At 56.4% G+C, this 24,492-nt stretch overlaps 2 protein-coding genes across 4 annotated transcripts; both read right to left on the reverse strand.

The window, feature by feature from the left end:
* Positions 1-116: 116 nt before the first annotated feature.
* FANCG (FA complementation group G) lies at positions 117-10,163 on the reverse strand. The gene is made up of 14 exons (XM_084503756.1): positions 9,064-10,163; positions 8,891-8,978; positions 7,658-7,789; positions 6,832-7,025; positions 5,709-5,862; positions 4,629-4,759; positions 4,020-4,166; positions 3,074-3,234; positions 2,762-2,828; positions 1,985-2,322; positions 1,785-1,840; positions 1,100-1,237; positions 615-747; positions 117-402 (listed from the first exon to the last, which is right to left on the reverse strand). The coding sequence occupies exons 1-14, from the start codon at positions 9,148-9,150 to the stop codon at positions 285-287; spliced, it is 1,944 nt and encodes a 647-aa protein (XP_084359882.1). The 5' UTR covers positions 9,151-10,163; the 3' UTR covers positions 117-284.
* A 100-nt stretch (positions 10,164-10,263) lies between these two features.
* Positions 10,264-24,225, reverse strand: PIGO (phosphatidylinositol glycan anchor biosynthesis class O). 3 transcript variants are annotated; one of them, XM_084503752.1, is made up of 11 exons: positions 24,151-24,225; positions 23,190-23,683; positions 21,680-21,823; positions 20,362-20,485; positions 19,247-19,406; positions 18,611-18,784; positions 16,120-17,692; positions 15,458-15,661; positions 14,953-15,155; positions 14,124-14,194; positions 10,264-13,545 (listed from the first exon to the last, which is right to left on the reverse strand). In XM_084503752.1, exons 2-11 carry the CDS (start codon positions 23,680-23,682, stop codon positions 13,425-13,427), a joined length of 3,267 nt encoding a protein of 1,088 aa, XP_084359878.1. In that variant the 5' UTR covers position 23,683; positions 24,151-24,225; the 3' UTR covers positions 10,264-13,424. The 3 variants fall into 3 exon arrangements, with proteins under 3 accessions (XP_084359878.1, XP_084359879.1, XP_084359880.1); XM_084503753.1 differs by lacking the exon at positions 24,151-24,225 and adding an exon at positions 24,133-24,144; XM_084503754.1 differs by lacking the exons at positions 10,264-13,545; positions 14,124-14,194 and having other exon boundaries at positions 14,976-15,159.
* Positions 24,226-24,492: the final 267 nt, after the last annotated feature.

Genomic DNA, 24,492 nt, shown 5'->3' on the forward strand with positions numbered 1-24,492 from the left:
ATGGGCAGAGGACATTTACTCAGAGCAAGTAAAAAGACAACGCACACAGCAGCAATTCAAGGGCTCTGAATTGCTGGAGGAAAGAGGGCACAGAAAAAAAAAAAAAAAGACTTACATAAATTTAATAAATGTGAGGCTTTATTAGAAAATTTATTAGAAAAGGGGATCTGTTCTGTCTTTTGGGAAATCCAGCTTCACCCAAGAGCAGCTCTGAGTCCTGGGGGAGTCCCAGTGTCACGCCGCTGCAGGGAGACTCCAGCGGGTGTGATGAGGACGGGGCTGGGTTAGCTGAAGGGATCCTGGCTCGTGATCCCGAGGTAATCCTGTATGCTGCCAGCAAGAGATTCCCTCTGCGGGAAGGCCGCCTGCTTCACACACGAAACCAGGTACAAAGGGAAGGGCCTGAAAAAGAAGGGCGTTGCAGCAATAGGGTCTGTGGTACTCCCTTGGTGTTACTAGGAAGTTCACCCCTCCTGTAAAAGACAAGGGGGGAGCTCCTCTGACACACTCAAGCTGCAGGAAGAGATAAACGGCCCCGAGTTTAAAGCACGGGCTGCGCACTGCTGGAGCTCTTGTTTGCAGCTGTTGGACATCCCAAATGCCCCACAACGCACCTTCCCTGCCCTTCCTGCTGCCCGTCTTCCCCCGTGGGCCTCGCCAAGTGCTTCTGCCACTGAGCGGCCGCCTCCTGCCTTCGGTTCAGCTTCCACAGGGCTTGCACCAGGTAAGAGGCAGCAGCTGGGTCACCTGCGAGGCACGTCAGAGGAGGAGAGGTGGTGTCACGGGGGAGGACTTTTCCCGGCTGCATCACGGGGCTCTAATCAGCCCCGGGGCTGGCAGCCAGGACAGAAGCCAAGGCAGATGACATCAGCCCTGCGGCACAGCCAGCCCCTCCTCTGCTGGGGCCCGGGTTTTGTCTGCAAGCAGGCCTGCAGCCCCAGTGCGAGGCTCTGGGTCAGGACTGGGAGCAGCAGACGTGGCAGACCGTGCTAAAGCTCACATCCCTACAGTTTTTCAGCGCTGCTGGAGCACTGAGCAGAAGGTGCTGGTCCGGGTGCCCATGGGTGAACCCTCCAAGCAGCACAAAAAAGCCTCTCACCTGGCGAGACCTGCAAGCCGTAATGGAAATCCAGCAAGGCCTCCTTGTGCTTCCCCAGCTCCAGGAACTGCGCACCTCGCCCAATGAGGGAAAGCAACCTGATCTTCTGGAGAACCTCCACCTCTGCCAGGAGATCCCCTGTCACGAAAAGAAAAACACGCACACCTGCAGACAGCGCCCTCCAGACACTGCCCCCACACCCCAGGGCAGTGGTTAAACAGGCCACACGTCTACTCGGGCTGTTCGTGTGCCAGCTCCACAAACATCTCGTGGCAGAGCTCAGCTTCTGGCTGCCAGGCTGGGAGAGGCAAGGAGGCAGCAGAGGGAACGAGCAAAAAAACCACTGAGAGCTCAGTGCCTTACAAGCCTGCAGCTCAACAGCAACCTCAGCAGGCAGCAGCCTGGCCTTTGGCTGCTTATTTGCAGAAATTGGTGCAAATCTACCCCCTGGAATCCCAAATTGAGAAGCTTTCCAGGTCACAACCATTTAATGTCGCCTAGCAGGGAAGGAGGCAGAGCTGAGGGCAAACTCTGCCCCAGCCCAACCAGCCCATCCCTTCAGAGGCCCAGCGTGGCGCAGAGCTCAGCACACCGGGACAAGTGCCTCCTGCCAGAGGTGGCAGTGGGACCGCAGCCCCGCTCCTTTCCCCGCCACTGCCAAGCACAGCGCTGCGGACAGCCTCACCTGTCGGTTCTGCACCAGGCCCACAAAGGGGGAACCGCAAGAGCTCGCTGAGGCACCTGCAGGTGGGAGGACAGATGAACTTCAGCACCGTGCCTGGGCTGGGAAGTCAGCTGCACGCTGTCACATCAGCCCCCACGCCGATTTGTGCTCTGCCCACACCAGCTATTGCTGCCTGCTGGGCTCCTGGGGGACTTCGTCACCTGCTGAACTGCGTTACGGCCTCCTTGTTCTCGCCCAGCTTGACCCACGCCCAGCCCTGGTGCAGGTAGGCAGCTGCTCTCCAGGTGAGGCAGTGCAGACTCTCCCTCTTCTGGGACAGGAGCCCCCCGGCCAGCCCTGTGCCAGGCGAGGGGCTCTCTGGCTGCTCCAGCCCCTCCTCAACTTGTAACGTCCGTGGGATCAGGTCATTTGTCCGGCTGATGACCTCCTCGCACACCGTTATGGCATCCCGGTGCCTCCCGTCCTGCTGCAAGGCGGATGCTGCTTCCAGGAATGCCTCAGGGATTCTGGGCAGAGCTGAGCCACCATCCAGGGGCACCTGGGGAGAAGTGACGGCAGTGCTCAGACAGAGCTGCAGCGCATCCTACCGAGCAGAAGGACCCTGCGCTTACTGCAAAGCTCAGACCGTCTCCCACAGACATTGGAGCCTGTTGGAGGAGGCTGTGAAGCAGCAACAGCTCAACATCCAAGAAGGTGAAGCCCTGCTCCTAAAGTGAAGGCCATCCAAAACCAGGCCAACAGCTGCTCCCCACGGTTTAAAGGGAAGCTTTTTCCCCAGACAGCAGTGGCAAGTGGTCACTGCTGTGAGTCCAAAGGCAGACACGCCGCAAGTGCACGCCCCCTGCTCATCTCCTTCACATCTCAAACTAGACACTGAAGCCTGGAGTCCAGGTACAAAGCTCAGGCCCATGCCTCAGGATGGGGATCCGAACCTCACCTACCAAGTTCCCAAGGGAACTCTTCACCAAGATACCTGCCTGTTGCTGCAGCCCCTCCTGAAGCACAGCCAAAAAATCCAGGTAATGCTCCACTGCATCAGCCACCCTGCAACAGGGACAGGACACGTGGTAGGAAGAGCAGGGTGAGCCCAAGAAGTGCCAACATCCAGGCTGAACCTGAATCACCAGCCTGCAGGCACTCCCCGCACCGTACTCGCTCTGGTTACAAGCCCCACCACTTCAGCAGACCTCTGACAGCAGCACTGAACTGGGCCACTTCCAGGGGCATGGAGAATAACCACAGATCCCAAACAAGCAGTGTGTTGCAAGCAGAATGGAGGCAGCTGTTACCTCCCCTCCTGAAGACACCGCTGTGCCAGCAGGTACTTCACTTCAGAGGGCTGCCGATGGCGAAGGAGAGAAATGTGGATTGGTGTGTGGACGAGGAGCTCTGTTCGGATTAGAAAATATGGACTGGAGGAAGCAGCTGACGGAGGTTTTTTTTCCAGAGCCTGTGAAACAGGAACAGAAAATATGGTTTGCACAACCCTGCTCGAGTCCTAAGCAGCTGCAATCACTTGTTTTTGGCATCTGCAGATGCACCCAGACAAGCAGAAGGGCTGTATGTACCCTACAAGCACAACCACGCTGCTCTTACTCATTACAGCACAGCCATTTCCAGTAAAACGGAAGAGCAAACCAGAATCACGGAGACACAGCATCAGGAGATGTGCAAGACCACCCAGAGGATGCTGTGCCTCTGATTTTGGGCTGAAGGTGCTCTGAGCTGCCTGGAACAGCACCTCCCATCACAGCCACAGACCTGGTTAGACCAGATCTTGGGCCATCGGTAATGAGGGCTCGCTCTCTGCAGCTGTTTGTCTGTTATGCATTTCAAACATCTGAAGAGCCAACTCAGTGTTTCCTGCTGTGAGCTGCTCCTCCCAGACAGACCAAGGCTGCTAGGGCTAACAAACACTCCCTCACAGCCACAATATGTCTCGTGAAGGCCTCTTTACTGGCTGCTTTATTAACAGTGATACTCTCTGGCACTAGAGCACAGCCTCTTCTCCCAAGCCACTGAGAACACAAACTGGGACTCGGAGGTCTTGCTACATCCAACAGCCAGGTGTCAGCAGGGGTTCCTGACCAAGTGAAGTGGGCTCCTTCCTACCCACTGCTGAAAAAACAGCAGAGTAAAACAGCCCCCTAGAAGGCAGAAGCCTGCTTGAAGCGCTTCGCAGGCTCTGCTGGGCAAAAAACTAGCCTGCAGCAGCAGAACAGAAAGCAGACAAACCTCATAGAGCAGACCCAGGGCCTGCAGCTCCACGTCCGTCTCCCCCAGCTCCTGGTACACTGCTGCCACGTGGTACAGGGCAGGAAGGCACTGGAAGTCCACCTGGAGGGCCCGCTTCAGGTGCTGAAGAGCGGTCTGAGGCTTGCCCTAGGCAGATGGGAAGAGATGGAAGTTTCAAGGACATCTTGCTGACGCCTTTACCATTCTGCTCTGCTACTCCAGAGATCCCCCTAAGCAAGGGCAGCAGGCTCATACAGGATATCCCAGCGATTCCCAGCCCCTCTGCACTGCCAGGCTCCCTCACAGAACTCACCCACTGCTACAAGGCAGCACGCTCGTATCACCAGGCTGCAGCACTTCAGCCTCCCTCCCTCCCTGGGACTGATTTTTGAGCCTCTCTTTACACTGACCCCTTATGCTCAGACAAAATCCCTGCCTGGGTTTTGCAGCTGCCCAAGGAGAATGGTGCCACAAGGGTAACTTTTGCTCCACACCTCATCTTGCAGCAGCCTAGGACCACAGAGAGGCAGCGCAGACAGCCTGAGCCTCCCCATGCAGCTCTCTGCTGTTTCCCCTCTCCTGCCAGCAGGGCAGAGGTTTGGCCATTACCATTTGCCGAGCGCAGCAGCCGAGGCAGGTGTAGATCTGGGCCAGGACCCTCTTGGAGCACAATCCTCCTGCAGCCTCTTGGAGAAGGGAGAGGGCAGCAGGGAGGTTCCCGGCCTCCATCTCCTGTAGCCCTAGGACAGACTGACACCTCAGCTCCGCAGCTCCCCTTCCCACCCAGCCTTGCCCCTGAACAAGCACAGGTAGATCCCCCTCACCTCCACCCCTCCCAGGGGATCCCGCAGCCCCCCACAAGGGGACCAGGCCCATGGCTCAGGCCACGCTACGCCCCAACGTGCCCTTTCCCTCCTGCTGCCACAGGGATCTTTTGTTTGACAGAAAAACGACACTCTGTGTGAAAGTAGCCAGCAGAAATAATGGCAGTTTCCAAGCCCAGACACCAAGACGCCTGCCTATGACACCTTCAGATCTGTCACCTCCCTGCTGGGAGCACTATTACCTCCTGAGAGACTTTTGAGAGGTCTGTGTGCAGCATCTCCTGCTCTCCCTACACGCACAAAGGCCATGTGTCAGACCAAACACAGCAAGGCAGCGCTGGCTGCCCTGCAGCTGTTGGCAGGACAGCGAGTGAGCAAAAAGCTTGGCCAGAACAGAACTCAGCAGTCAGATGAGATCAATCACGTGCTGCAATACCAGGCTACAAGGCTGCACAACAGCTTTGCGTGGCTCCCACAGCACTGTAATCCAGCAGGAACAATGTGTTCGCAAACAGGCAGGCACCAAAAGACAGACAGAAGAAAGGACAATCCTCTTCTGCCAGGCTTCCACTTTCTACAAGATCACTGCAGGGCCCAGACACCAACATAAAGCCACAGACGTGCAGAGAACACCCAGTGACAGCACAGAGACTTAGCTGGGAAAAAAGCAGAGAAGCAATTTGGACACCAAACGACAAAACTGAGACCCAAAGGCTCAGCCCAGGTCCTTTTCCTACAGAAGAGCCCTGAAAAGCCCAACAGCTGGTTTGCTTGGAAAGAGCAAAAGGGACAACGGCAGGGAGAGGGGGCCCTGGGACAAGAGACTAGGGGAAGGAGTGGCAGGGACGGGAATATCCCTACAAACCTTGCAGGAAGGCTGCTGCAGTGCACAGGGTCTCCTTCAAGTCCTCAGCGCTCTGTACAAGGGACATGGAAGCCCCCTCTGCCGGCACCTTCCATGCCTTGAGGAGAGCAAGGAGCTCATTCTCCCCAACGCTGCAGGGAACTCTCCCCGAATCCTGTGAGCACACCGAGAGAGAGCAGGGAACGCTGAGGGGGAGCAGGAAACAATGATCCCAGGGCACAGGGGAACAGAACTCCCCCACCAAACCCTTCACAGTGCTCCCTGTGCTGGGGAGCAAGGTCCTACCGCCTCCTCAGTGTGACTGCTGACCCCAGGCAGCACCCCGACACCTCCGAGCGAGCTGTCCTCAGCTTGGGGGACACCCAGCAAGGCAGACCTGGCTGCTGCCTGAGGGTATTTGAAAAGACAGGGACCCCCTCCCATAACCTGGCTCCCCCATCAGCAGAAAAGGTTCCTCTCTGTCCCACCATCCACAGCTTGCTCCCCGCAGAGGCCGCACGTCCACCTGCAGCCCCTTCCAGCCGGCCCCAGCCACCTGGCTCAGCACCCCAAGGCCCAGGACCGCAGCACGTGGGAGCTATTCCAGGACCCACAAACGCAGCGGGGCTGTGTGGATGCCAGGCAGAGGATTACTCACACCAGCTGGGAAGCACTCAGATCTCCAAACGCTACGGAAACATTTTGCAGAGTGGGATTTATGACAAATACAATATTTATGTCAGCTCTGCGTTCTTTAGCAAACTGGCAGGTATTTATTTGGGTCTGCACAGATATAGGTAGGGCACACACTGTGACCACGTGGAAACTCACAGTGACAGCAAGAAGCCTAAATACAAGTGGTTCTCATCCACCAGACTAAACGGGGCTGCTGGCAGCAGAAACAAGTCAGGCACCATCCCTCTGAGGCACAGTGAGCTGGCTCATGCCCACTCACAGGTGCAGAACACCTGACTTGCCCAGAAAAGCTTCAGATGCCAGCTGCAGAGCGAAGGAGGCAACAGGACCAGCAGGATAACGAGGGGCAGCCAGCTTAAGGATCCCCCAAGGCTACGAGAAGATGACTAATGCACACCAGAGCTGTAGGGGTGGCACGCTGGAACAGCACCCACACGTGCACAGTTACCTCAGCGCTGCTCAGGAGCTGGAAGAGGCTGGCGACGCTTCGCAGGCGGCTGGCAGCCAGCCACCACGCTGCCTGCAGGGCCCCCAGTCGGTGCAGGGGGGCCCGCAGCGTCTCATCGGTCACCTCCTGCAGCACCTTCTGCCACAGCTCCTCTGTGCTGAGGTCCTGCCCAGAGCTTCCACAAGCCTCCAGAACTGGAAGAGAGGGAAGCCGAAAATCAAAAGCAAGACAAACACAGAAAAACAGCAAGAAAGAAACCAGGCATAAGACAGGTCAGTGCCCTGTAACAGACATCGTCCCAAGAGGGAGAGAAAGGCTGAAGCAAGCAAGGGCTCCTCGCAGCAAGAAATGGGAGGGGGTTGTGGGTTTGCCCAGGCTACAGAAGCAGCACAGGAACCAAGCTCTTGGACAGTGGAGTTAATGACTGCACACACAGGAGACACCTGTGTTTTGCTAAGTCCTCCTGAGGACATTTGCCCAAGAACAAACACACACCAACACTGCAGATCCCTCTCCAACTTACAGCCTTTTTCAGTGAGTTTTCTTTGAACCCAGCACAGCATAATTATTAAAACCACTTATTTTCTACTGACACTACAACTTTGCTAGAGACTTGGCACTTTATGCCTTGAAAACTCTCATTTCCCTTAAAGCTTTCTGCCCTTCCGCAGCAGGCTGAAGGCCACGCAGCTGTGCATCACCCCCCCTCCCTCAGGAGCAGCTCCACCTCCTCCATTCCTGGCAGATCCAGCATTCCTCGCTCACAGTTCCCCCTCCTCTGGCCAGTTGCGGGACATCACCAAAGCACAGAGATTGTTCTCCTTACCCCTGAGCAGCCCCTGGCGTATTCCTTCTGCTTCTCCTTCGATAACACGGTCTGATGTTCCCAAAACAAAGAGCAGGGAGTTGTACAGGACGGTGAGCTCCAGAGGCAAGGTGGGGAGGGCAGCTGGCAGCCCTGTAATCAAAGCCAGTTCGACAAGAGATTGAGCTGCTTGGATATGGCTTGAAGAAACCCTACAGCCATCCATGCTGATGTATTATCATCCTGCTCTGTGACAACAGAAGTTTCCTATCAATATTTTTTTTGTTGGCATTATTGTTGTGAGATTTTACAGCTTGGGGACTGCACTACACAGAGTGACAGCAGCTGTCACCCACCTCTCCAGGTGCCAATACTGATTTAGTCCAAGTGTTAGCAGTTCTCCAGGCCAGAGACTCTCCAGCACATCCAAGAGAACACCACACCAGCAGCCCACCCTCTTCCAGCACAGATCTATCCCCTTGCACAGGTTTCCCGTGCTGTGTCTCCCCAGGCATCACCACAGGACAACCCAGCCCTTGCGATGCTCTGTAAGTGGTCCTTAGAGCACCTCTCCCTCTGCTCAGGACTCCTCCCTGGCCCAGTTACAGCTCCTCAGTGTAGCACGGTGACAAGCAGCCCAGTCCCGCAGCTTCACGAGGAACAGCTTGCTCACCTTTTTCTGGCACCCCAAAGCCCAGCTGCATCCCCCAGGGCACCGAGGCCCTGGAGCAAATCCGGAGAAGGGCTATGAAGCTGGTGAAGTCTGCACAAATCCTGTAAGTGGCTGAGGGAACTGGGGTTGTTCAGTCTGGAGAAGAGGAGGCTCAGGGCAGAGCTTGTGGCTCTCTACAGCTGCCTGAAAGGAAGGTGTGGGGAGCTGGGGGTTGGCCTCTGCTCACAGATAACTAGCGATAGGACTAGAGGGAATGGCCTCAAGCAGTGCCAGGGGAGGTTCAGGTTGGCAATGAGGAGACATTTCTGCTCAGAAAGAGCAGTCAGGCACTGGGACGGGTTGCACAGGGAGGTGGTGGCGTCACCGTCCCTGGGGGTGTTTAAGGAAAGGTTGGACGTGGTGCTTGGGGACAGGGTTCAGTGGGTGACAGTGGCGGTAGGGGGATGGTTGGACCAGATGGTCTTGAAGGGCTTTTCCAACGCTAACGATTGCGATTCTGCAGCCCCGAGGACCGGCGCTTCCACCCCACGCAATTCGCGCCCGCAGCCAACAAGAAGCCGGGGGCCGGGCCCTCCACTCACCCCTCATCCGCAGCAGCAGCTCCCCGAAGGCTCCTCGCTGCTGCCTCGCCGCCGCCTCAGCACCTCGGGGCCCGGCGCGCCGCGCTGCCTGCAAGGGACGCACTCACCCGCTGCCCTCACGCCGCAGCCGGCCCGGGAACGGCCCCGGGGGAGCGGGGAGGGAGGCTCCGCACCCGCCATCGCCCTGCCAGGGCCTCGCTCTCGGCTGCCCAGGCGCGGAGGCAGCCGGGCTCCGGGGCCGCCCCCCGCTGCCGCTTCATGGCCGCCGCCGCCGCCTCACGGCCCCATCATGGCGGCGCCCGCCGTCCGCCTTCCCGCCTTCCTCTGATTGGCCGCCACCCGCCCGCCCCGCCGTCCCATTGGTCGGCGGGGCGGGCGGGAAGCCGCCGTTGCCAAGGCAACGGATGAAGGTGCGCGGAGAAGGAGGGATGGCGGCCGGGAAGGTCCAAAACTCGCAGCTGGCGAGCTTCGCCTTCCCGGCTCTATGCGTTGTGGTGCTTTCTGTGGGGAAAAAGCCCCGGGGCGCTGAGGGACAGAGAGACGGGGATGGGGCACGAGAACTGACTGCGGGGAACGGACACATCCCAAGACATGGTGCCCCCAAAGCACAGCCCCCATGCTGCCAGCAGCAGGGCACAGGGAGCCCCCTAGGGTGCTTTCCCCACCATGGCTGGTTTTGCACTAAGCACACGCTGGACACAAAAAATTCCCTCACTGCCCGCTGGGCCTGGCCCACCAAGGAGGGATGAGGAAGTATGGTAGCAGAGCTGCCCTCCTGCACAGACAGGCAGGGAGCCACTGCCAAGCAGGGCACGCCACTAAAAAAATGGCTTTGAGGGGCAGAGGGTGGAAACTTCTCCCCTGAGGATGGCACACTTAGCCAGGGGACACGCAGACCAGAAATAAAACACGGAATCACTGCCCCCAGGGCTACCCCACATAGCTTTGTGCACTTCCACTCAAAAAATAAAACATAAAAAATAAAATAAAAATAAACAGAGCTCAGGAGCAGCCAGCACCGGTTTGCCTCCAAATTGTGCCACCAAGAGGACACCAGATGCCATGCTGGAGCCCTGGCCTGCTCTAATGCTGCCCTCTTCTCCTCCCAGCCCTAAGGACATCCCACCCCACAGGACATTCCATATGGAGTGCTCCAAATTGGGGAGATGGTGGCCAGGAGGAAGGGAAGGGTCAGGACTGCACAGCTCCCACCAGCTCCAGGGAACCATCCAGCTCTGGTGACAACCTGAACGGGAGGATCCAGGGCAGAGCCTTCTCCCCCAGCACATCAGCTTTCCTTGGCTTGGGCCCTGATGAGTACTTTCAACCATACACTTTTGGGGGTTTTAAATAAACAAGCACAGCCACATCTGTTCCACCACCAGCAGCATGTTGTCATTCTGAGGTCATCAAGCCTTGGACAAATGTTAACTCTGTCATCCTGAGCGTACTCAGAAGAACAGCAGCCAAACAATCAGCTTGAGGGCCATTGGGGAAAGCTGGTAAAGACTAAACATGTCAGTGAAAGAAGGAGGATCTCCAGCCCTTGGAAAACTTTTCTTGACTCTAAATTCTTTGGTGTAGTAGCCAGTCTCCCTTGGCAGAACAGCCGGCACGAGTGGCCAGTCCTCTGTCCTCAGTATCACCACAGTGACAACGTACTTGCAGTTTCGCTACCACAAGTAGCAAACCCAGCTGCAGTGAGCCGAAATGCATCCTTAGTCTTCTGTGAGAGGACTCGGGGAATGAGGTTACGGTATTTCTGGAGAGGAGACTGCGGCATGAGTAGGCAGAACGATTTGTCTGAAGCGCCCCAATGGAGCTTCAGCTTTTGTCACTGGCTCAAATCTATTAAAACAGGAAATGGCTAAAAAAGCCCTAATTTTGACTTTAGAAGTCAGAATTTATACGGGGACTCAATGCCATTTGGTAGGTCTCTGGTGAGACACATGTGTGTGTTTTTAGGGAGCTGCAGCTCAGTTCCCTCTGCCCTGCCGCAGCCTCCCTGGGCTGCGAGCCTCCAGCCCCTGCAGGACCGCAGAGGCCACATCTTTGGGAGATGGTGGGCTGAGGAGAGGATGCTGAGTGCTCCGACCATGAAAAACAGGCACGGGAAGGCTTGGTGGCATGATGGCAGATGTTGAAAGAGGACCTAGTCCCAAAGGTGGGAGAGAACAAAGGCCAGAGGCTTGGGTGGCAGCAGCAGGGGTGTCACAGGCCGGCGTTACAACCTTAGTGGCCGTAAGGACTTCTGCCAGCACACAGACATTCAGGCAGCAAGCTCCCAACCAGTTCATGAGGTTATGAGAAGAACTATGGGGGCCCCAGCCTTGGGGTTTAGCAACACCTTAACCTCACGTTAAATGAAAATTCACTGGGGAGCTGCTACCTCCATCCCTTCCCTTCTCTCCACCAATGCACGCTCAAACCTCAGCATAACCCCTGTGGTACCTGAAAACCACTCCTTTGGCCACTAAGGAGTCACAGTACACAGCCAAAAAAATATCTCAAGGATGAAACTGCTTAAGCCTATCTAATGGTGGGTTGCCCCCTTCCTATCCCCACAGTTCCAAGCTGCAAGCTGCTGCCCCTTTCCTTGCACCAGCACCACTGTGCATGCAACCAGGCTGCAGTGCGCCAGCCAAGGCAGCTACAACACAGTCCCTGTTTTTGTCAGGTGAAATTAAGCAGGACAGGCCCACAGGGCAGGGGAGATGCAAGGCTGAGGTGGAAGAGCACAAGCAGGTCAACAGAAGCCAAAATCAGAGCAGTATAAGCCTCTCGGGAATTGCACCCTAGCACGTGAGCAAGCATCAGCCACCCTGCTCAGGCAAAATACAACTAAACCTGTCCTCAATGGATATTTTCTACGGCTGCTGGGCACTTGGGGCTGTTAGCAAGAACTCAAACGATCAGTGAAGCAGCGAGACACTTTTCCCAAGACTCTCCAGGGCAGAGGAGAGGAAGAGTCGAGGAGTTACACAGGCAGCCTGCAGCGAGGAACTCAAGCAGGGGCAGTTACAATGCATGAGTTAAAAACCCAGTGGGGACCAGAACAAAAATCAAAGCTTGAAACCAAGGCAAGCAGTCCCCAGCTCTTTCCAAGAAGAAAGAGATGAAAGGTTTCATAGCACCAAGTAAAGCCACACAGTGGTTCAGGGCAGTAAGAAATCCCAGCTCAGATCAGCAGCGCAGGGGGAATTTAGCTGGAATGCAGCCAGGCACCATGGTCACTACTTCCCACGCCTGCCCACACAGAAATACATCTCCTGACTGCAAGCCGTCAAGAGCAGGTAGGAGACAGCTCGCTTGCAGCACAAAGCCCCATGCAGAAAAGCAAGGTTAAGAGGGAGATAAGCACCAAGTATTGGATCACAGGCGCCATCCTCTGCAGTGCGTGGGATCCCATCAAGGTGACATCAACATCCCTCAGCATGTACGCAGGTACCAGCGGGTTAGGCCACCTCGCAGAGGAGTTGTCACACGCTCAGGGCTTTCAAGCAGCTGTTCCCAGCACACACCAAGGCTGCTCCTGCAGTTAGGAGACCTTCTCCAGCCTCCCCCTTCCTCCTGACAAGGCCCAATATAGAGGTGAGTCAGATGCTGTCACTATGTCCGAATGCAACCCAACTGTTCCCAATGAACTGCTGGCATCCTGTGGCACGTGCTCAGGAGAAGACAGGGAGCCCTGGCTGCCACAGCCCAGTCTGTGTGGACACTGCCAGGCCAAGACCACCAGTGGAGCTTCTCAGTCATGGACACAGTTCTCCCTGCTACCACCTTCCCAACAAGCTGAGCTGCTGCTGGCTGTACAAGACAGCCGAGCCTGCTCCCCACTGCCCCTAGTAGTGTCGAGAAAGACTAGGAAAATAGGAGCATAGGGTGGGACGGGCCTCACTACAGACCAACAAACTGGCTTGACAGTGGAGCAGCTGCCACCGAGACCCCAGGAACCATCTGCATACAAAATTGTGTGCACTTTGATTCCAGCATGAAAACTGAGCATGTGGAGAGAAGTGGTGGCTGCAGGACCCAGCAAGAGGGCAGGGTCGTAGCCTTCCCTTTCCTCCTTTCCCCTTCCCTCCCCTCCTCAGCGATCCCCTTCCAGTAAGTCAATGTCTCTGCTCAGGCAAGGTGACGTTTCCAGGCACCTTGCCGGCCCCTGCAGCCTACCAGCTGCACAGTGGGGACAATTGTCAAGAAAGCAGCAGCAAGGCCTCCTGTCGGTGTTTCCCCAGAGGAGCACTTCAGGACTCTTGCTTCTCGGCTTCCTCCTGCTGCTAACAAACTCCCAGCAAGAGCTCCAGCCTCAGCCGCTGAGAAACACGCTCCCTGCAGAGCTTCACAACGAGCAGGGAACAGCTGGCACCGGTCCTTTTGTGCGACGCTGAGGCAGGGAGCTGGAGATAATCCCCGACTGCTGTCGGCAGGCACTCGTTGCTGGCGGCTGGTGCATCCCTCCCGGCCCCAGGGAAGCAGGGAGATGACCACAGCCTCGGCCGACGAGCAGGTCAGGATCCCCACATCTCCAGCGCTACCTGAGCTGAAGCTGGCTGAACCAGGTGCTGACGGCACAGTCCACACGCATCACCAGGGAGATCCCCAGCAGCAGGCAGATGCTGCTCACCACGAAGCCCAGCGACTCAAAGAGGAACCTGCAGGGACAACAGACACGGCAAGGATATCACAGCCAGCATGCTATGCTCACTCCCAGCAGACAGGTTTCCCTGACAGTGAGAGGCTGCTAGCATCACAGATCCTAAAACCTGAATTAGACTCACTCCCCAGCAGTGCATGCTGCCTGCAACCTGGAAGCAAAGCATGCCTCTGGCTCCTGACTGGTTTAGAGGCTGATCAGGAAGGCACCCAAGTGAGATCTGGAGATCCTCAGAGGCCAAGGATGCCCTGCATGCCTGCTATCCCAAAGGTCTGCATCTCATTTGTGCTCTGGTACCTCTGCCTTTGGCTCCCTGACACGAATATTCTTAGCTTCCAGGTGGACTCTGGGTGTCCTTGGAAATCAACAGAAGGACAAGCTTTAATGCTCCAGCTTAAATCCACCTTCTGTACTTCAAGCAGGAATTAAACAAGGACACTCCTACAGCCCCTGCTAGGTAAAAAGTCATGAAAGATCAATCATATTGTCACGTCCAGCATTACTGGCTGTGAACTCTAGCCAAGATGTCAGAGATACGAGCCCTCACCCAGCATTGGAGCAACTCCTGGGACTTACTTTGGGGCAAAGACTTTCCAGACCATGAGGTGCCTCCTGAGGATCATAGCTGCACAAACACAGGCCAGAAGCTGTGGGGGAGACCAGGAAAAAAAGTTACGGGTGACTCTGGAGAGACCTGGGCAGTACATTCACATCTGAAGGTGGAACTAAACCACGCACACCTGAGGGGCTGGCATGGGACACATCACAAATAAGCATCCCAAAGAGGATTCCCTTTCTTTGTGTCCTCAAGCCAGGAAACACAAACAGCTCGTGGTGCACACAGGCCCTCTGAGGAAAGGGCTGGTCTGGGACAGCACCAGGGAGGTGAGAGGGACATTCCTGCTGTCCTGCTGCAAGAGCCTGCCCCTTCCCGTGAGCTGTCCCTGGTCTGACCACACAGAAGAGCAATTTGAAAGGCTAAACCCCAAAAAGCTACTCACTTGTTTTGTGGGATTAGATTCCTGATGCTGAGCTCCCTGCATCACCACAACACGAGAACAGATGAAAATAACAGAGCTGGCACAAATAGAGATGCATGACTGGGACGAGGGGGAGCAAGACTACAACCCAGCAGTTCCTGAACAGATGTTCCCACTCTGGGCAGATGGAAAGGGAAAGCAGCCTAATCTGCTCTTCTGCTTCCATGCTGGAGCCCTTCCCAAAGCAAAAGGCAAACGGCATGGTTAAGAAGAGGAACTGTGCATCTGCTCTTCCACCTGCAACTAGATGCATCACCCCTGGGCCTGTCTCTGTCCTGGCTGAGCCCCTTCCCACGTCAGGGTGCCCCACGGTCCTCACAGCACACTGTTTTCCTCTCAGACAGCCACCCCGCCTCAGCCCATACCTGTGTCCCGAGGACAAAGAGGTATTTCAGCCCCAGCTGCAGCAGAGCAGCGGAGAACTTCTCCGGGGACTCCCGCAGCCTCATCTCCATCATGTGCTCCTCCACCTCTTGCAGCTCCTCCTGGGGCTCCTTCTTGGGTTTCTTCTTCTGTGAGCTGGGCATCTCACACACAAAGGGCCAAAGCAGGAGCAGAGGGCAGCCGACTACCTCAAGGACAAAGGCACATGAAGTTACCGGGAGCCCAGGAGATGAGGAGCAGTCTAGGCTCTGCTGTCACGCCCTGGACGTGCAGGACGCATCTACCCCAGCTCCAGCTCGCTGGTCAGGCACAACTGCACGGAGGCTGCAGGCCACGGGCAGCTCTGTGGCCCCAGAAGGGGACAGTGAGGATGCTGCTGTTCAGCTGGTGCCGGAGCCTTCATCACCTCGCGCTCAGCCTCCAGACGAGGCAAGGCAGCGAGCCGTGCCTGCTCAGGCTCAACGGCCCAGGAAGAAATTGATTTACCTGCGAAGAGGATATGGGAGGCAAACGTGTTGGCGCCCACCAGGACAGCAGGAAGGAGGTTCGTGCTGTGGTCGAGGTGGAAGCCCACGAAGGCTGCATTCCAGTGGATGGCCGGGAAGATGGGCTGGTGGCCCGTGGAGTAGAAGAACTGGGAAGCAGCAAGGAGCCAGGAGATGACTGCGAACCAGGGCACTGAAAAAGACTCTGAAAGAGAGGGTGGGGAGAGAGAGAGATATCAGTATCAAAGAACAAGACAGTCCAAAGAAGCCTAGTGGGTTTTCTTCCAGGTTCCCCTCCCACATGCTTTTCTGAGACACAGAAACTAGCCAGACTGCTGGCACAGGACACTGTGTGTGACCAGACATTCCCTCTGCTGCCCACCCTGCTCCTGGACTCTATCCGGAGCAGTGTGCTTGGTGGCTGCTCACACCCTGCAGAGAAGGGACGGGGGTAGGATTTCCTCCTTCTCCCACATTTCCTCCCATTTCTCTTCTAATTGAGGACTTAAGCAGTCTAACAGAAACTAGGAGGATCCTCCAAGGAGGATCAGTGCACTGCCATTCCCCCAGGATTGGAGACGGAGCCCCACCTCTCCCACTGGAACCAGGACAAGGCTGCTGCAGATGAGGCTCAGGGTGCACATCCACCGAGCCCCGACTTACCAGTGTCTCCTGCGAGGCTCCTGGCACGCGTGTGGATGTGCAGCAGCACAAAGGCCTCCAGGAAGAGGAGCAGGAAGGCGAGACTCAGCCGCTCGCTGTGCAGGAGCATCAAGAGGAAGCCCAGCAGGGTGAGTGCTATGACCAGGGCCGCCGAGTACACGCTGCCCAGCCCGTACGCTGCGACCGTGGCCCTGCAGCTGCCCCGCTCCAGGCGATTCTTCTGAGACTCCTGCATCCTCCTGTAGATCTGAGGTATGACGTGGAGGAAGTCGACCTCGGAGCTGGGAACCCCCTGGTAGGGAGTGACGATGGATCCCGCCGACTCCCGCGTGTCCTTTGCGAACACCGTCATGGGATGGCACAGCAGGAGCAGCAACCCCACGGACGTTAACCCGTAGACGGCCCAGGGAAAGGCGACGACGGCCACCTGCACCAGCTCCTGCAGCTTGCCAAGAGAGTCCTCGGCGCTGGAGGCGACGGCCCAGTAGCAGGCGATGCAGAGGACCACCAGCGGGAAGCCCCAGCGCACGAAGAGCACGAGGGGGTCGGAGCTGTTCAGGTTGCCGTAGTGCCGCAGCCAGCTCCGCACCGCGTACACCATCCCGGCCAGCAAGGCCACGCACAGGAGGTAGAAGAGGTTCTTGGCCCGTGTGTTTCTCAGGCTGGCAAGAGGCGCGAGGAAAACAGAGGGCCGGCACTGAGGGATTTCTTCACGGCACTGGTGGAAGAAGCCGGAGAGGCGCACGCAGAGCAGAAGCGCGGCCACCAGGCACAGCAGGTACCAGCTCTCTTTGCGGTAAGAGGAAAAGCCAAGGAGCTGCTGCTTGGGGCCTTCTGGCACAGTCAGGCGACCGTCCCAGTGGAGCTTCCCCACCAGCAACGTCACCAGTGAGGCCAGCAGGAATGGGGCCACCCGGGCCTCAGCCACCACAAAGCTATCGGAAAACATAGCTCCGCAGCGGAACAGGAGGATGCCCATGGGGAAGGCCAGGACCAGCCACGCTCGCAGCCTCTGCCTCGGGCCAACGCTGGCCAAGGGTGGCTGGCTGCCCACCAAACGGGCTCGTTTGGGATGCCGGCCCCACCAGTGCCAGAAAAAGCCCAGCTGAGAAGCTGCGGCTGCACAAGAGGACAGCAGGAGGAGATCCAGCCCCTCCTGGGTGAACGTGCAGGCCAGCCCAAGCAGAACAGCCACCACCAGGCCCCAGAGCAGTGGGTAAAGGAGGCAGCTGCGATAGAAAGAGTCTGACACTGCGGCCAGCTCTGAGGCCACGTAGCAGAGCAAGCAGGACGCAGCAATGAGGGCGCAGCCCCCCACCATACGCAGGGGATGGAAGCGGGCCCAGGACTGGGTGCACACAGCCCGTGCCTCCCGCAGGTAGAGCTGGAAGCGACTGATGAGGCTCCTGAGCCTGGGCTCCATCTCTGGAGACGTCAGCATCGCCCCCTGCACCTGGGCCAAGAGCTGAGTGTGCTCCTCCACAGTGCTGGAGAAGAGCTCCTGCAGGCGCTGGAGCTGCTCCGCTGGCAGGTCCTGAGCCACCTGCGAGTAGGAGCGCAGGAAGCGATCCACCTGTAAGCAGGAGAGAGCACACAGGGTCAGAAAAAAAGCACCAGGAAAGGGATTCACCGTCACCCTCCTCACACAACCCCTTCAGAATGGAATTATTCCAAACCCAATGTCAACTTTCACCTTTTTTTTTTTTTCTCCTGAGGATAAACATCACATTAAAGAGCTTGTAGTGGATCAGAACAAACTGTTCTCTCTTTTTGAGTACAAGTACATTAATGCACTGTACCATGGGCTAAGGAGAGCTCCTTCTGCCTCTTACTTCAAGACCACAGGAACAGAGCCAGCTATAATCCCAAAGTTTGAAGAAAAGCCTTAACAGGGCATTAGCAGGGCAAGGCACCTGCGCAAACATCAAGCTGCTCAGCAGTGTAGATCAGCTCAATCCCAAAAACTCACTGACACATTCATACGGCTTCCAGTCTCCTCAGAGTGCAGGCAGAATCAGCCTGCCTCTGCCCACAAATGGCAAACGTTCACACTAGCTGCCCCCAGGCTTGCCCGACATCCCTGGTAAGCCAATGCTTCTTAAAGGCCAACATGATCAATCCAGAAACCTCCTCAGACAGCTCAGTGCAAATATTTAAATAGACAGTACTGGATGAGGCTAACTCCTCGCAGACCATGATGAATATTCCCGGTGACTAATGGACAGTAAATTACATTATCACCTTTAAATGTCAAAGCACCCTGCTCCTCTACAAACACACTGCAGACACCGAACACTTCTGCTGTCACATCTTCTCCAGCAGGCTGAGAGCAGCTCCCACACGAGAAGCTGTGTGCAGTAAATTCCCCACGTTTCCAGGAGCCAGGACTGCACATCTAACCCCCGTTACTACCCCAGGACTGTCAGCAAGTCTCTCCCTGCTGTTTCCCCTCCACACGAGAGAAGAACAGCTCAGAAGGCCGTGCCCGTACCTGCTTGGCGTTGACGTGATAGACAGAGAGCTGCTGCAAGGCTGCAGACGCAGCATCGCCGTCCCCGGAGAAGAGCTCAGCCATCACCTCCCCGATGTTGCTGTAGGGGATGGGCACCCCCAGCAGCAGGGCCACAGTGGGCACCAGGTTCACCTGGGGAATGGCCTCAGGCTCCTGGAGAGACAGGGGAGGAATGAGGCTTCTGGCAAGGACACAGCAAGGCGGACTTCCACCTGGGAGAGGGGACGGTGGGGAAGGCAGCCCTGCCAAGAGGAGATGCTGTGGGAAGCAGGAGGGGTTAAAGCATGGGAAGCTCAGTCCCGCTGACAACAGATGAGGGAGGATTCCTGCAGGTCCTTGGGTCTGGTTCTGGCTGTCTGACTGCTCACCAGGCCTCACTCAAACACTCCTCACAGCCGGAGGGGCCCGAATCCCTCTGAGTGTCTGTGACTGGGTCCCAAACACCAGCCCCACATTTCCACCCTCTCAGGAAAGGTGACAGACTTCCCAGCCATCTCAATCCAAACCCCAATAGAGCTGTTACCCTCTGTGCTCTTCCCCTCTGTACCCCACGACGCAGTTTTCCCCCTGGATGCCACCTCAGGCAGTGGCAGCTAAGGATCAGCTGCTTCTCACCTCAGGAGGGTCGGTGTCAAACAGGGGCGTTTTGCTGTACACAAACAGTGCTGCGTTCACTTCCTTCTCGCTGTCACCACCGTGGTCTCCAGTCTCTGTCATGCCATGGTCCCCAGCCACCAGAAGAAGGGTGTCATTCCCCAGGTGTTCCACCAAGGACCTGGCACCATGATAAGGAAGGTCAACATTTAGAAGCATGGGTGGGAGACAACATGCCCCCACCAAGCCTGCCTGCACGACAGGGGTGAAGCACACAAAAGGATCTGAGCAAAACTAAGTGCTGACACGAAGCTCTAACAACTAAACCATGGACTAGGGTAATGGATGCTTCAAAAATGAACCGAGCCCTGAGATGGAGTGCACCGATGTTGCCTAAAACCCCTGTGAACAGGGTTGCTTAAGGCCTTAAGGGACCTCTGAAAAAATACAATTCATAAGGAATGTTCCCAATAGGAACAAATTTCAGGTTGATCCTATTTGGGACTTGTCTATTGTATCACATTGTGTGAGCAATCTCCTACTTTGAAGGAAGACAGAGGGGATTTGTCCCTGAAGGATGGAAGAAGTATGACATTATGTATGCTTCATTCTCACATGCTCACATTCTCACATTCTCACAAGTTATGCCCTCCTTCCAGCAGCAAAAATGAAATCAATCCTGAGTCAAAAGCCACAGCATTTTGTGCTGTGTGATCAGAACTTCTGGATCCCATCCTGCCCTCTGACACGAAGGCACAACTCATGAGCCTGCACAGTAAACGCAGCATTCCCTAGCCAGGGTTCTCCAAATGCTTTTCAAATATTAGCCAAGTTCCACTGTGACAGTCTTTATTTTAGAGATGCAGAAAGCGAGGCTCAGCTGTACTCTACATGCACCACCATGGTTTGGTTGAGAACCAAGGCTCCAAGATCTGAAGACAACCTTGGTTTCAAAACCAAACCTTGTTCTTTGCCATTCCCTCACAAACACAGGTCTACACAACTGAGACTGTCCCACAGCTGGGGTTTTATCTGCTGGTGGTCACAGCCATTTTCTGTTGTAACAGGCACAGTAAATGTTCCCTCTTGCCCTCTCCGTCCATAAATGCCTTGGGAAGATGTGACCAGGTAATCACCTGAGCATCTCATTCATCTGGGTGAGTTTCTTTGCCATTTCAGGATGGTCAGGTCCGTGCTTGTGCCCGCAGTGGTCCACGCCGAGGAAGTGTGCAATCAGCAAGTCCCACTCACCACTGTCCACTGCAGAACAAGAGAGGCCTTGTCACATAATAGCCAAGGATTTAGGAAGGTGTTCTCTTCCTGGATCCCTTTGCCAGAGCTCTCTGGCTACCTCTGAAAACTGCTGATTCTTCCGCTCCTCCCATCTTCACTCCCATCTTTCAAGCAGATCAGTGAATGTTTTAACAGAGCCAGACTCTTAGCCTGTGCACCTTGATGCCACACTGCGGAGAGCTCAACGCCCAGCAAGTGTCCCAATATCCATATTTTTCATTCACCACCCCTCAGGAGAGGAATGGCCCAGTGTCACCCATGCCATCTTGAAATACCCTCAACTCAAACTGACATAAACTGAGCTAAACCGAGGGGAGGCTCAGGAAAAGAAGAATGCAGAAATCCAGTCCTTCCCTGGAGATATTTCAGGTCAGCCTCATCAACATGCCCTGCTGCGTCCCACCTGGGACATGGGCCTGCCACACCACTGCTGTCCCTAGGTACAAAGTCACCCCAGCCCCTCTCCTCTGCTTTGGGGTCATCACACATGAAAACCAACAAGCTTGCAGCTCAGTGACAAACTGCATCTCTCCTACAAGGTAGCACCTATTGCTGGGGCAACTTCCCCTCCTTTCCTGTGAAAGACTTTTACAACTTTGATTTAGCTAGATTTATGCACAGATAAAGCAAAGAACATTTCCCCTAGTCCCACATGCTCAGCGAGGAGTCTGAAATCTCACAAAATTCACAGATCAGCCTCACACTTCGCCTTCTCCCCAAGACTGGGACGTGAAATTCTGTTGAGAGCAGCGCTGTGCCCCAGCCTCCCACCACGTAGCTGCACTACTGGGTATGTCCTGCGCCACTGCCCAGGTGGCCACGCACCAAAATTAAGTGTGAGGAGAGAGATGGTCCTCCTGTTCTCTCCTAGCAGTGTATTTCTAGGATAGCTTTAAACTGTAGCCCAATCCTACCAATCTGTGCTCTCTCCCAGATGGAGGAAAAGTACTTAGAGAAGCAGTTACAGGCTCCGAAAGCTGGTTTATCTGTGGAAATCCAGCTAGAGCACTGTAATCCCCGGGCAGCAGACAACAGTGGGTGAGGCTGCCCAGTGCCACTCTGGAATAAAAAACAAAAACTCCACAGTTCTACCCCAAACTTGCAGCAGGACCTCTGCATAAGATAAAGGGTTAGCCAAGCCCTGGGGGAAGAGCTGCTTACCGGTGGGATAGAGATGCTGCAGGATCCCATTGTCCACAGTGTGAAGATCCTTCACGTTGAAAGAAGGGAAGAAATATGAGCGGAAAAACTTGTTTGGGAAGAGTCCTTCCCAAGTGTCATCACCCATGAAGACCACTCTTCTTCCTGAGGCACAAAGAAAGGAGTTAACGGGAGCTGGGAGCCCACGTGAGTTATGCCATTACCCACGTTAGTGAAAAGAGCCCGGGCAGATCCAGGTCAGGCTCTGGAGCACTGGCTCCTCTCCAACCCACACTCAAAAGTGACCTAAAATAAAAATTCTGTGCTGAGACTTGAAACATGACAGTGATGGGGCTTCACATGCAGAAAAGAGAAGGCAAAAGTACGGCAACTTTCCATTGCCCTCACTCTGCCCATCCTTGTTCTGTCCGCCACCAGCCACCCCTTGGTGTTTTCACAGGGCCTCTCCAGCATGGGAGCAGGAACCATAACCCTGCGCAGGGTCTACGAGTGTTTCTGGCTTCTGATGACTTACTGCACACGCCCACCTTTCTCATGCACGGGGAAGCTGACAGCCCAGCACTGCTGCCTCACCCTAGGCACAGGCATGACTAACATCCTTGCTGCACTGAGCCCTAGAAGGAAATCTCTGGGTGACACAATCCTAGAATGGCTGAGGTTGGAAGGGACCTCTGAGGATCATCCAGTCCAAAACCCCCTGCCGAGCAGGATCGCCCAGAGCACAGTGCGCAGGATGGCATCCAGGCGCCTCTTGTAGAATATCTCCAGAGAAGGAGACTCCACAACCTCTCTGGGCAACCTGTTCCTGGGCTGTCAGCCTGACAGTAAAGAAATGCCCTCTCATATTCAGCCAGGACCTGCTGTGCTTCAGGTGGTGTCCGTTGCCCCTCATCCTGTCGCTGGGCACAACTGAAAAGAGGCAGGCTCCATCCTCTTGACACACTCCCCTCAGAAATTTAAACACATTGATGAGGTCTCTCCTCAGTCTTCTCTTTCCCAGGCTAACCAGGCCCAGTTCTCTCTCTCCACTCCATCATCCCACCCAAACAAGCTCTTTACACAGCCAGACAGCACCAAACTACAAAAAAAAACCCGTGGTGACAGCCGCAGGCACCCTGTGTGACACCCCACGGCACACCTGGCCCAGCTCTGCCCCTGTGAGGCCTATCACCCAACTGCAAACACAACCCACTGGCAATGCCCTTGGCTTCTCACAGCCACTCCTGGTGGTGACCTTGTGAGTCACCACCTGCACAGCCACCTTCACCTGCTTCCTCACCATCTTTGTAGAAATCCCAGCCATGCTCCCATTTGCTTCCTACTCTCAGAACACGCCAGAGAAACCCAGCCTGCATGACAGCCCAGGCCGAAATAATTGATATCTGGGTGAAGGTGAAATAATGAGCTAATGGGTGGCATGGTAAACAGCTCCCTCACCACAGAGAGAGAGGAATACAGGTCCTGGCCAGCGTTTTCCATGTTTTTCCCCCCAGACGGACACCACACGTACCGTTCTGCCCCAGCTGTGCCAGCAGGTTGTCCTCCTGGATCGCGTAGGTGGCAAAGTTGCTGCCCACGTCGATGAAGGTGGGCAGCGAGCCGGTGGTGAGCCCCTTGATGCGCTGCATGGTGGCGGTGGGGGGGTCGGCTCGGAAGCGGTAGAGGCGAGCATGGCGGGGCTGGGAGCTGGCCAGGCGGTGCAGGAAACCCAGCTTGTTCTCATAGGGCAGCGGGCTGACCTTGGCTGGGTTAAACCTGGCGAACTCGAAACGCAGGGCATCGATGATGACCAGCACGGCCTTGGGGAAGCGGCGGGGCAGCCAGCAGGAGCCTGGCGGCAGGCTCTGCTCGTCCCAGGGCGGCGGCACCAGCGGGTCTGAGCAGGAACTGCTGTTGGCGAGCTCGATGCGGGTGAGCAGGAAACCGCTCACGAAGAGCCCGATACCAGCAAAAAACAGAAAGCAGACCCAGGCCAGGAAGAGCAGCACTGGCCACCGCTGCATCCTGCGGGGGGAGAAGGGGTCAACTCAGTCCCCTAGGGCTTTACCAGCACCCACCCCATGCACCCCACCGCCCCTACAAACACCTCCCAACCTGAGTAAATCCCTTAGTGCTGCCACCCCCTGCTACCCCAAATCCCCTCCACCACCACCACCCCGCTCCCCCAGCCTGCTGCCTACCCCCTGCCCCCTTCCATGCCCCCCCAAACCCTCCCTGATCCCAAAACCCCGCTAACACCCCCCAAACCCCGCTGACACCCCCCAAACCCCCCTGACACCCCCAGCCCCACACGCCGACCACCGCTCCCCGCCCCCCGCCCCCCTGCCACCTCTCGCCCCCCAGCGCCCCTTCCCCGTGCCCCCACTCCCCTCAGCCTCCCCCAAAATCCCCCCACTGTCCTCCCCCACCGCTCCGGGCCCTTCCCCACCCTTCTCACCCCCCCTCCCGGGCACCCCCCGGCCCTCCCTCACCTGCGGCCCCCGCGGCCCGGCCTCCGCCGCCCTCGGAAGCGCCCAGCGGCGGCGAGGCGAGGAGGAGGAGGCGGAGGCGACAGCGGCACCCGGCGGCCGGGAGCCGTTCCCCAGAGCCGAGTCCTCCAAAAAGGCTTTTTTTTAGGGAGCCGAGACCCTCCCCCAAGCCCAGCCTGAGCGGGGGCTTCGTGGGTTAATGCAGCGCCGCGGAAAAACTCGGGGAAAATCCCCTCCGCCCGACCACTGCCTCAGACACGAAGCAGTCCCATGGGGTTTGTAGGGTTCCTGAGAGATTTGTCCCCCAAAATAAGCACTTCTTGGGTCCCTGACACACTCCTGTGC

The sequence above is a fragment of the Aythya ferina genome, assembly GCF_964211825.1.
Source record: "Aythya ferina genome assembly, chromosome: Z".
In the NCBI taxonomy this organism is placed as follows: Eukaryota; Metazoa; Chordata; class Aves; order Anseriformes; family Anatidae; genus Aythya; species Aythya ferina.